Source organism: Nannospalax galili, unplaced genomic scaffold (assembly GCF_000622305.1).
Source record: "Nannospalax galili isolate Female #2095 unplaced genomic scaffold, S.galili_v1.0 scaffold440, whole genome shotgun sequence".
NCBI classification, from domain to species: domain Eukaryota; kingdom Metazoa; phylum Chordata; class Mammalia; order Rodentia; family Spalacidae; genus Nannospalax; species Nannospalax galili.
The window spans coordinates 299,403-312,805 of NW_008347189.1; the positions used below are offsets into that span (position 1 = coordinate 299,403).

Genomic DNA, 13,403 nt, shown 5'->3' on the forward strand with positions numbered 1-13,403 from the left:
AATTCTCATTTTAAAAGTCTTTGAATTATTATTATTATTATTATTATTATTATTATTATTATTATTATTTGGTCTTTTTTGAGGCAGGGTCTCCCTGTAGCCCCAGCTGGCCTAAAACTCACTATGTAGACCAGGCTGGCCTTGAATTCACAGAGATCCACCTGTCTCTGCCTCCCAAGTGCTGGGATTAAAGGCACATGCCACCATGCCCAGCTAAGTCTTTGAATTATTTTTAAAAACTGTACACAAACTAATAGTCTGGAGACAGCTTGTGTCCTTACTACTCAAAAGTGTTCTGGAGCCTAACAGCATCAGTGATCACCTTGGAAACTTAGAAATCCACAATTTCTGGCTCTATGAAACATTTGTGAAACAGGAAGTGCAGTTTAACAAAATCCCGATTAACAAATGTTAAAGTCTGAAAAGTTCTGAATCAGTAATTCTCCATCATGGGTACCCCATCAGAATCACTTTCTAGAACTTGAAAAACAAACAAAAAACACTGATACCAAGGATATGGTTCCATATTAAGTCAGAGTATCAGGCTCTCGGCATGTACATTTTCAAAAGGGATATTAGTCGATTATAATAAACAGACACAGTTGAGGAATTCAAAGAGAAGTAATGTTTGAAGTTAGGTACATTTCAGATGAAGGAAAAGTTATTAAGCAAGCATCAGATTGGTGGTTACTAAGGGTTGAGTTTCCGTTGGAGTTATTTATGTTCTCTGTACATACTTTGGAAATGACCCAGAACCATTTCTAAGCCACTGTATTATAGTGAATACCTTGAATTTACCATACTCTGCCTCTCCAGATTTGAAATGTCCTTTCAAAGAGGAAAAGAAGTAAGGCAGATTGTGATTGGCTTTGTTCATATTTTTCCAAGACTTTGTAAAATGAGATTAAAAAAATTATTTTTATTTTATGTGTATGAGTTTATTGCCTGCATATATGTGAGTGCACCCGTGTCGTGCAATGCCACAGAGGTCAGAAGAGGGCTTCTGATTCCCCTGGAACTAGAGTTAAGGATGCTTTGTAGTCGCCATGCGGGTGCTGGGAATCGAACCCAGGTCCTCTGCAAGAGCACTCAGTGCTCTTAACCACTGAGCCATCTCTCCAGTCCCGTAAAGTGAGATTTTATAGAAAAGTCTAGCAATTGTAATTTCTATGATAAAGACTAAATTCCATATCAATGCAACATCTACAGGTTTTAAACATTAATGAAAATTGGCTAAGTTGCTATTATCACAACTCTCAAATACTCTATTTCTATCTAGAACATTTTTCAATAGCCGGGCTTAATTACTACGTAGTTTATCATTATAATTATGTGACTCTAAATCACTCTTTAATACCATGAGTACTCTTGGCACTCAGAGTCTACACAGGTAGTCCCATACATACTAAGAAAAATCTTTACTAGTTTTTCAACACAGAAAAATCCCAAGAATACATTACTTTAGGAATTTACCAACTAGTGAAAATTTACCTCTGCTGTTCCTTTTTTTTGTTTGTTTGTTTTGTTTTTTGGAGACAGGGTCTCCCTGTAGCCCCAGCTGGAACTCACTAAGTAGACCAGGCTGGCCTTGAACTCAGAGATCAGCCTGCCTCTGCCTCCCAAGTGCTGGGATTAAAGGCATGTGCCACCACACCCAGCAACTGTTCCTTTTCTTAATAAAAATGCAGCCATGCAGTATCAGAAAAACATTTCTTCGAAATTGTGCTCTTTTGTGTTCAGGAGGGGATTAAAGAACTAGAAAATGCTACTTATTTTTAATATTTAAAGCTCCTTTGGGGCTGGAGGGATGGCTCAGCGGTTAAGAACACTGGTTGTTCTTGCAGAAGACCTGGGTTTGCATCCCAGCACCCACATGGCAGCTAACAACTGTCAGTAACTCCAGTCCCAGGGGATCTGACAGCGTCTTCTGACCTCCACAGGCATTACACACATACACATTTAAAAAATAAAAAATTAATAAAATAAAGTTCATTTTAAAAATTTATTTTATGTGAGAGTGATAGCCAACATGTATGTAAGTGCACCTGTGTCATGCAGTGCCCAGGGATGCCAGAGAGGGAGTTGAATTCCCTGGAACTGGAGTTATAGAAGGATGTTGGCCACCAAGTGGATACTGAGATTTGATCCTGGGTCTTCTGCAAGAGCAACCAGTACTCTTAACTGCTGAGCCATCTCTCCAGCACTAAAACTCATTTTTATACTATTTTAACTTTGATTAGTATTTGTTCATTGTACAGAATAATGGGCTTATGACCTTTTCTTACATCATGTACTTTTGTTCATTTTCAACCCCTCCAACTGCTCTCCTGAAGATTCCCTTTCTCTTCCCAAATAGCTCCACCTCCTCTACCTTCATGTTATATGTATTTTTATAAACATAGATTTCAATTACAAGAGAAAGCATGCAGCATTTGTCTTTCTGTATCAAGCTTATTTTACTTAACATGCTGAAAATCTAAACAATGAAATAATTTTAGCTTAGAGAGGATATAAATCACACTAGAGAAAATCAATTATGAAATAAATCCATCTAATTTGAGGCATTTCAGAAAACATTAGGAGTTCCTGTTATTTAGATTAGATCATCAATAGGTATCATGCTAACACAAGAATTATTTGTGATAATGCTGAAACAGTGTCTATTTTAACATGGTGATATTATGTGATTCTGCATTGTGGTAGCTTTAAAATTATTTACCTACAAAGACATAAAACTGTATTACCTAAAATTATTTCTCACCATTAATAAAATGCAAAGAGGCACATGAAGAAGTTTACACCCCACATTTCACAAAACTGAAACACTTTGTTCTGAATCCTCTTACTTGAAAATAAAAACAAACCCAAAATCTCATAAAAAAGTTTAATATTCCTCAAAATGTACATGACAATTTCTGTGATATATCCTTTAAAGGCCATTAAAATAGCAGTACTCGGTGACTGTTCCAACCTATATTGAAATAGCTAAAATTTTCACTTAATTTTAAAATGAAATTAAGTACCATGAAAATATTTACTAGTGTGATTTAAAGGCACTTAAAGAAACAATACTTCGCAACTTATTTTAAGTGGAATTTCCAAGCCTAAAATGTCTAATGTAATAAGTCTTATAAAAAGTTAAAATTCTTATTGGTCTGCACAAAGACAAAAGGTCTAAATTTTAAACATTAATACTATTCTAGACAAGCTGGATTATGTCCTTAGAGTTCTCAAATATTCTGAACCATTTCTATAATCAATAATCCTGTTGAAACTTCCACTGTTAACTTAAATATTATTAGTCTACCTCTCAAGAAAGATAAAATACCTAAGTTATTCAAAAATTTTCAGAAGAAAATTCATTATTAGTCATTTTTCTTAAATCACCTAAGACTTCTAGAAAGCTGCTTCACACGGAATAATTTTCTACAGTGAGGTGCACCAATGTGAAAGATACAAGATACCTGTACAACATACCTATTTCAGTGTGGCTTTTGCTTAAGTCTATTTGTACTTTTAAGCTCATCTAGACACAAAGAGGATAAAATGAAAGCCTATTAATCATGAAGCCCAAATGATATTTGAAGTATTTCCTTTAAAAGTCAAAGGATAAGAAAGCTACCTGATGGCAGAACTTGGTCTCGTTCTTTTAATGTAACCCATGGCCTCGGAGGGAGCTGCTCTGGATGAACTGAAAGAAAAGAAGAAAATAACTGTAAACATGAAATGATTTCATGTATATCTAGTTTGTGACACCAAATCAACCTGTTTTCTATTTGGCTATAATAGCCCACAAAATGACTGAAAAATTCAATACTGAAATTTTATGAAGATTTAAAAACTAAAGGAACTTTAAGAAGAGATATGAAGAGCCAGGCAGATGCTCAATGAGTAAGAATGCTTATTGCACAAGCCTGACTGAGATCAATCCCCACCCAGTGAACCCATGTAAAAAGGCTGATGCTTTTGCATCTGTAAACCAAGCAGTTCTACAGGATGGGAGATGGAGTCAGAAGAATGAGTTAGAAGCGCATGGTCAGCTTAGCTTAGACTCTGCAGTGTGCATCTGCAGAAACAACTGCCTCATCAATACCATGGAACTAAATGCTACCAAATTACCAGTTGAAAGAAACTAAGTTAAACTTTAATTGCATACTTTGCTTCTTCCTTTAAAATGGGACACCTATGTCAACCCTCTCATGCAAAGGCCCAGGGATCATTGCAGAAGAGGGGCTGGAAAGACTTTAAGAGCCAGAAGTGGTAGATGAATACAAGGAAACCACAGCACTTGTGACAGCATGCACAAAACCCGTGAAAGCATGAGCCAGACAAAAACCCAGTATAGATGAAGGAGGTAGACAAGAATACCTAGCCCTAGCCCTAGCCCTAGCTGAGGATCTACTGGCAGTTGATAGCTTCTGAGAGAAGGAGTTTAATTTTCTTCCATCTCCAAAAGCATTTGAGGAACACAGATGAGAACTTTAAAAAACAAGGAAAATTGTAATAGATAACATGAAGTTGGGGGGGTAGGGTGGCAATGGAGATAAGGAGGAGTCCAAATGTGATCAAAATACACCATATGAAATTTTCAAATGAATAAAAATGTTTTGTTTTTTTAAAGAAAGCAAACAACTAGGCAATCTTGAGAAGTCCCTACACTGTGACCAGATTTACAAGTCCTCTTCTTCCCCAAGGTTACATAAACAGTAAGAACTGTTGAGAAAGAAAACAGTGGAACTTCCTGGAAGAGATGCAGACCAACCAAGCTGCCTAAAAGGTACTCTCTGGCTATCAAGCTACCTGCATGGTATGCAGTGAGTTCCAGGGTTCCAACTTTCATAAGCTGTCACCTATTCTGGGGTGGGCTTTCAGAGATATAGCTGCCTTTAAGTCATTCCTGCTCCTGTAAGGAACCCCTCACCCATACTTCTGTTAATAACCCCCAATAAAAAGTCATTAGTTCATATAATTTAAAACTCACTGGTCCATTTAATTAAAAAATCAGCAGTTACTGAAAAGTAGGCTACACCTACAATAGGATCATCTCCTGAGAAATAGCCTGTCCCCTTGAGCAATAAGGACTTCTTGTGACCACCTTACAGAACCATAACTAAGACAAAGAGCAACCAAACCATATCTGAAGCATGACTGCTTCATTATGCATACCTCTTCCCCTACCCTACCCCAATTCTTCCTATCTAAACTAAAGCTCACTCCCAAGGCCAACTTGAGGATACTGGGCCCCTTTATCTGTCTTCCTAATGTATACATTAATCTCCTTTCTGTTTTTCTGCACTACTGGTCTCTTTAATTGGTGTATAACATTTAAAAACTTAAGACTTAAAAAGATCAAGAGCTGGGGAGACAGCTCAGTAAAATACCTGCAAAGAGAACTTGATCAGATGAATTCTCAAAAGTCACATTAAAGCAAGGCGTGGTAGCACACACACACGTTTAATTCCAGTGCTCAGGAGATGAGAGACAGGTAGGTAGATGGATCCCTGAGGATCACTGGTAAGCCAGCCTAGCCTACTTGGGAAGATCCAGGACAGTGAGAACCAGTCTCAAATAGCATCTAGGGAAAAATACATTATACTCTGGCCACCACTCCCCTACCCTAAATCACACATACACAAAAGAAGAAAAAGGGTCAAGTCTCTTTGTAAGTAATTACAAATTCCCTTGAAAGAAATGAAAAAGAAAAAAAGAAAACCCAAGCAAAATAGTTATTTTAAAAATTAAATAGAAATTATCAAATAAAAAAATACAATTAAATGGTGGTGCATGTCTTTAATGTCAACACTCAGAAGGCAGAGGCAGGAAGATCTGTGTGAATTCCAGGCCAGCTTGGTCTACATATCAAGTTCCAGGTCAGATAGGGCTACATAGTGAAACCCAGTCTCCAACAAAATGAAACAAAACACAACAATCAGAATTCAAAATATATTGAAAGGACACAAAGTATACAAATAACAAAAGGCAAAAATCACCCTTAGAATGAAAAGCTACAAAATTAACTTGAATAAAAAAGAAAATATACAAGTGAAAAGAGCTAGCAAAAGATCTGAGTTCCTATCACTAGAAGTCTAGAATGAGAAAGAACACAGAGTGGGAAAAAGTTTTCTGAAGGATAATGGATAAACACTTCCAAATGTATGTAAGACATACAATTATGAATCAAAGAAGCTAAGTAAGCAAACTTTTAAGTATGGTAAACTTAATGAAATATACACCAAGATAGACTCTAATCATTTGAGAACTAAGGGAATAATGTTAGAAACACAGAGACATAACATTACTTATAGAAAAACACCAACCAATTAAAACACTAGAAGTCTAAGGAATCAGTATATTTTTCAAGCGGTACATGAAAAACTTTCATGCAATTATTTACCCGGCAAAATCATCTGTCAAGAATCAAGGGTAGGTTATGGTGCTGCATGCATGTAGTCCTAGCTACTCCAAATTACTGGGAGGCTGAGATTAGTAGAGAGGAGGATCATGAGGAAATAAAGGTTAATATGTCATGGAAAACTAAAATCAGGGGTAAATACAATACATTCCCTACCAATTCTTAAACAGCAACTGATGTCTGAAGCAAAAATTATAACTGGGTTGGAGAGATTGCTCAGGAGTTAAGAGCACTGGCTGTTCTTGCAGAAGGCCTGGGTTTGAATCCTAGCACTCACATGGCAGCTAACAATTGTCTGTAACTTTACTTCCAGGGGATCTGACATCCTCTTTTGTCCTCCGCAGCCACTGCACTACACGGGTGGACTTACATACACACAGGCATAATATTCATACATATAAAATAAATAAATAAAAATTATAACAACTATTATGGTACTCAGTATAGGTACCTAGTCATTGCTTAAACTTCAAATTAAAAGGCACAACAGAATCCTAATAGAATAAATAAAAAGTATGCCTCAACTATTCTATATATTCTTCAAATACAGTATAGAAAATTAGAAAATAACTTTTTAAAAAGCAGAAATGGCTATCTGATAAACTAAGAACACAGAAGGTAATCACATAATGATAAAATGCCCAATATGCTAAACTATAACAATCCTAAATATGTATGGACCAATTAATAACGTTTAATTGGTTAATACCCTAAGTAGGGGTTAGAGAGAGCGATTAAGAACATTTGCTACTCTTGTAGGGGGCCCATGTTCAGTTCCCAGCACCCACATGATGACTTTAACTCCAGTTCAAGGGATCTACATTCTCTTCTGGCCTCTACAGGCATCAAAAAAACACAGAGTACACATACATACATGCAGCTAACACTCATACACATAAAATAAGAAGTAAATCTTGTGGCTGGAGTGATGGCTCAGCAGATAAAGTACTGACTGCTCTTACTCAGGTTCAGTTCCTAGCATGACAGCTAAAAACCATGCTTAATTCCAATTCCAAGGGATTCAACACCTTCTCTTCTGGCCTTCACAGACATTGTGTGTGTGTGTGTGTGTGTGTGTACACAGCTGTGTGTCACAAAAATAATACACATGTAAATAGATACTCAAATGATACAAATGCCCCCAAGGTTTTGTGTGTGTGTGTGTGTGTATACATATGAATATATGTACATATATAAAGCAAAGCAATCATACTTAAAATAAAAATAAACTTAAAAATAAATATTGAAAAAATAAAAAACACCACCACCAGAAGCAAAAGCTGACAGAGATGAATAGAGAAACAAACAAGTCCATAATTATAGTTGGGGATTTTAACTCCTCTACACCACCATTTGACAGGATGAGGTACAGGGGCAATTAGAAAAGCTATACAAGAATTGAGGTCCACCACCAACATGATCTCATTTTCTCATTTACATTTCTACCCCATTCAAAAATTATAGGATATGTGAGTTTTTCAAGAACCCACAGAACATACACTAAGCCAGTGTCCTGGGATCATAAAGTAATAATTCACTGCTCAAAAATGAAGGCTCAAAGGAAATAAAATGCATAGAAGTGAATGAAAATGTACTACTCCAAATTTAGTTCAATATAAGTGGTGCTAAGAGGGAAATTTAGAATGGAAAAGACATATTAAAAGAGTAAAGATCTGGCCAGGCGTGGTGGCACACACTTTTAATCCCAGCACTTGGGAGGCAGAGGCAGGCAGATCTCTGTGAGTTCAAGGCAGCCTGGTCTACATAGTGTGTTCCAGGCCAGATGGGACTACAGGGAGACCCTGTCTTAAGGAGACCAAAAAAAGAAAAAAGAAAGAAAAAAAAAAAGCAAAGATCTCCATTATAATTTAAGCTGTCACCTCCAACTAGAAAAAGAATAAAATAAATCCAAAGCAGAGGAAGGAAAATTCTAAAATTAATTAATTAATTAATTAAAAAGAACAAGAGAGACCATGCAAATTAAAATCAAAGAAGAGCTCATGTAGTTATTTTTCCAGATATATGTATTAATATGAGATAAATTTTAAAGAAAGAACAGCATAATTACAAAAGGCTTAACAGTAATATGAAAATATACCCTTAGTACATGTATTTGATTAAACAGCTGAGCAATAACAGCAAATCTATAATTAAAATGGGAAATTTTCAATATAGTCTCTACCAATAATGAATAAAACCAAAGCAGTTATTAAACATGTATAAATCACATTCAAACAATATAATTAACAAATATAAACTGGTACATATAGAATTCTACATCAAACAATCAAAAGGGCATATTCTTTTGAAGTGCACACTTAACATCTACAAAAATTAAAGACTGTGCTAGCTCATAATATATTTTAAATTTTTTAGTAAAAAAGGGTATGTTCTCTGACCACAATAGAATTAAGCTAAAAATATGGGGGCTAGAGAAATGGCTCATCAGTTAAGAGCACTGGCTGCTCTTGCAGAGGACCCAGGTTCAGTTCCCAGCACCCACATGGTCGCTAACAACCATTTGTAACTCCAGTTCCAAAGGATCCAACACCCACTTCTGACCCCTGCAAGCACATGCACGACATGGGTGCACTTACATACATGCAGGCAAAACACTCATATATGTAAAATAAAAATAATAAAATAGTTTTTATATATAACTAAACCTATCATAAAAATTAAGAAGTAAACTTCTAAATGATTCACATTGTAAAGAAGAGGGCTACCAGAAAAATGCTGACTTGAGTGATAATGAAGATAATACAAAATGAAACTTACAGGATGAAATTAAAGTCATATATAGAGAGAGCCATAAATAAATATTTTGGAGAGAAAAAAGTTATTGCCTTAGGTTTCATGTCTAGCTATAAAAAGGAACAGCAATAAAACCCAAACAAAGCAGAAAGAAATAAATTTTTAAAATTAATGATACTGAAAATAAATAATAAAGGGGACCAATAAAGCCAAAAATTGGTTCTTTTTTTATTCCCCCAAAGAAAATATTGATATATATCTTGGTAGAAGGCCTTCTATGAATAAATGAGGCCAACACAAATAAATTAGTACCTCAAGTGGTAAAGAGCCATTACTACATAATCCTATGGACATTAAGTGGATCATAAAAAGATATTCTGAATTAATTTATAGCAAGAGATTTGATAAAATGTGCAAATTTCCACCAGAAAACACAACTTTCAGAAACTGACATAGAAATGGAAATCAGAACAGTATTATAAAGAGTTTGAAAATTAAACTAGTGTTTTAAAACCTCTTGCAAAGAAACTTTAGACCCAGATGTACTCTGCCAAATGTTCAGCAGAAAAAACACCAAGTTTAACTCTTCCAAATAACAAAATTCTCAACAAATTTCAGAAAGTCACTCCTACTTAAAAATCAAAACTTGACAACAATGAAGAAAAAAATTACTGGCCAATTTGATAATAAACATAAATACAAAAAAAAACTAAGCAAAGTATTAACAAATTAGACCTAGTGATATAATAAAGAATTACAATATACTGCAATCTATTTGAGTTTATTCTGGGGGTATAAATGTGATATAACATACAAAAAGCAATTAAAATAAATAAAATATCAACAGAACAATGGATAAAAAGTATCCATTGATCTCAATCAAGAATCAGAATTTAACAAAATTCACCATCTACTCAATTAAAAAAAAAACTAGCGAACTGGAAATAAGAAGCATCCTTAATCTAATAAAGTTTATCTATATAAAAATTACAGTGATGCTGGGCGTGGTGGTGCATGCCTTTAGTCCCAGCACTTGGGAGGCAGAGGCAGGCGGATCTCTGTGAGTTCAAGGCCAGCCTGGTCTACACAGTGAGTTCAGGTCAGCTGGGACTACAGGGACTGCCTGACCATGCAGGGGTGCACAACAGACAGGGGGCCACAAGAGGAGATTGGCACATCCCACAGTGTTAAAAGTAAATTATAATATCTGACAAGTCCACTCTCAATTAGCTTTTTATTGGCGGTCTTTGAAATGCAGTAAGTGAAGATAAAGAAATAAAATGTATAATGATTAGAAAGAAAACAATCTGTAATTGTTGGCATATAATGATTGTGCAATGTGAAATAAAAACAGCTTGTCAAATGGCTTATAGCCTATGAAGGCATTTTTACCAAGTGTTGAGTAATGTGACTGAATATCAGTAGTTATCAAAAATCAATTCCATAAATCAGTAATAATAATTAAGACAGTAAGACTGATTTTTAAGAAGATTTTTAAAAGCCAGATGTGGTGGCTCACTGTGCAAACTCCAGGCCAGCTGAGGCGTCAGGGAGACCTTGTCTCAAAAAAGACCAAAAAAAAAGAACATCAGTCAAAATTCAAATATAAAATATGCAAGACTGTTTAACAGAAACCTAAAATTCAAAATTGAGAGAAACTATAGAAGGCACCAATAAATGAAGTAATAAAATCCAGTGCTTTTAAATATGGTAATTCTTCAAAAGTAGTCTATGGATTCAAGTCACAAATAGAATTGCTGCATTTTGAAGAGGAGATTGAAAACTTTATTCTAACAATATTTTTAAAAACACAATGGGGGGGAACCCATGTAGCCAAACTATAATTAGATCAAGAAGATGGATTTACTCTATTTGCTATCAAGAGCTATCATAATTGCATTGTTCTATCGCTTAAAGACTGAGAGAACAGAAAACCTGGAAATCATTTCATACAGACACTTTAACTTAGAAGTTTTTTGTTCTGTTTTTGTTGCTTTGTTTTGACACAGAGTCTCATGTATCTCAGACGAGCTTTGAACTCAGTTAAGAATGCTCTTAAACCTCTGAACCTATTTTCTCCACCTCCCGAGTGTTGAGATTATAGATACATACCACCATGCTCAGTTTATGTGGTGCAGGGGATCCAACCCAGGGCCTTGTGAATGCAGGGCAAGCACCCTACCTAGCTGTAACTAAGCTACATCCTCAGCCCAACACTTCATTTCTTATTCAGCATTAAAAAGCAGTAATAAAAGAACAGAATTTTCAATAAATGATTCAGTCAACATAACACGCATATCGAAAGGTCATGAAGTTTTTTTGACTTCTACCTACACAGATATGAATTCCAAGAAGGTTATAGCTTTAAGTATTTCAAGTAAAACAAAGGAGTGTCTATAGAATACATTCATGATCTAGTATTAGGGAAAAACTGCTAACAAGGACACAGAAGCAGTAACTATAAGAGGGTAAGGATGGGGGAGGGTCAATACATTTTAGTAATGTTAGAAGTTCTGTTAATCATGGGGCTGGAGAGCTGACTCAGTCTCTTGCAGAGGACCCAGGTTTGGTTCCCAGCACCCAAATAGTGATTAACAATCATTGGTGGTAATTCCAGTTCCAGGACATCCATCACCTTCTTCTGGCCTCTACATGCATTGCATGCATGAATGCACTTACATAGATGCAGGCACTCATACACATAAAATTAAATAAATGTTTTGAAAATTCTGTTCATTCAAAGACAAATTAAGCATATGAAAGGGTATTTGCAACAGATTTCATAGAATAACATCTAAAACCAAAGAACAGGAAAAAATAACAGATCAGTGACTAACTGGCAACATTTATACAGACAAAAAAGATATTTAAAGTAAGTTGGAAATAGCATATATGTGTTATATACATGATTTAATTAAACTTTCACAGATTTTTAATTCCCTTCAGAAACATGGTGTTTTAGTTTGCCTTCAATTTCCATGACAAAACACTCTACCAACTAGGGGAGGAAAGGGTTTATTTAGCTTACATCTCCTGGGTCACTGTTCATAGCTGAGGGAACCCAAGGTAGGAACTCAGGCAGGAACTTGGAGGCAGGAGCTGAAGCACAAGCCATGGAGGACCACTGCTTACTGGCTTGTTTCCCTAGACCTGCTCAACCTGCTTTCTTATACAACATAGGCCCACCTGCCCAGGCATGGCACCACCCACATCACTCAATAATCAAGAAGATGCCTCACAGACATGGCCACAGGCCAGTCCAATGGAGGCAATTCACCAACTGAAGCTCCATATACCTAGGCGTGTCAAGTTGACAACTAAAGCTATACAGGACAACTTATCCCTTGTCAACTTGACACACAAATACACCACTATTAAACCACAACCTTTCCATTTCTTGTCCCCAAGATATGATGTTAACAATATCACAACATAAGAGACAGTACAACCTTAAAAGTTCCACAGTCCTTAAAAAAATCCAAACACTTAAAAGTCCATACTCTCTTTTAAAAGTCTCTTTTAACTGTGGGCTTCTGTAAAATCTAAAACAAATACTGTCTTATTTCAAAAGGAAAGAATTGGGCACACCTAAGAAAACCCAATTCCAGCAAACATGGTCTCAGGTCTCAGGCTGGCCTCAAACTTGCAATGAGCTAAGGATGATCCTGAACTTCTGATCTTCCTGTTTGGAAGTGCTGAGATTGTATCTGGGACCACATCCAGTTTATATAGTTCTAGGGATAAAACCAAATGCTTTGTGCATGGTGGGCAAGCAATCTATCATCTGAGCCACATCTCTTGTCTTATTCTTAATTTCTTAGCAAAATGATGCTGGTAATAAATTTACTAATTTATCTTCCATCATTCAAAATTTAAGTCTTTTTAGCCAAAAGACTAACATTAGATAACAAGATAACATTAACTTATTTCCTTTTACAATGAAGACAATTTTTAAGAGTATAGCCAAAATATAACAATGACCTCAATGATGAAGCTCACAATTTCTTGAACCCTGTTTACAAACTGTATAGTGTGGCAGGAGAGACAGCTCAGTGGTAAAAGGAGCTTGCTATGCAAGCTTGGCTATCTTGAGTTTGATTCCTGGAACCCCTGTAATGGTGGAAGGAAAGAACTATCTCCAAAAAGCTATCCTTTAACTCTGACTCCCACGGGTGCATGCATGCACGCATACACACAAATAAATAAATAAATAAATAAATAAATAAATAAATAAATA

The 13,403-nt window shown here is 35.8% G+C and overlaps 1 protein-coding gene across 3 annotated transcripts in view; it reads right to left on the reverse strand.

Annotated features, from left to right (window-relative positions):
- Cnot6l (CCR4-NOT transcription complex subunit 6 like) overlaps positions 1-13,403 on the reverse strand; it is a 106,799-nt gene that overhangs the window by 26,798 nt on the left and 66,598 nt on the right. For all 3 annotated transcript variants that reach the window (XM_008843688.3, XM_017800787.2, XM_029568591.1), the window contains exon 6: positions 3,623-3,691. In XM_008843688.3, the coding sequence (XP_008841910.1) occupies positions 3,623-3,691 (69 nt within the window). The remainder of the gene's footprint in view (positions 1-3,622; positions 3,692-13,403) is intronic.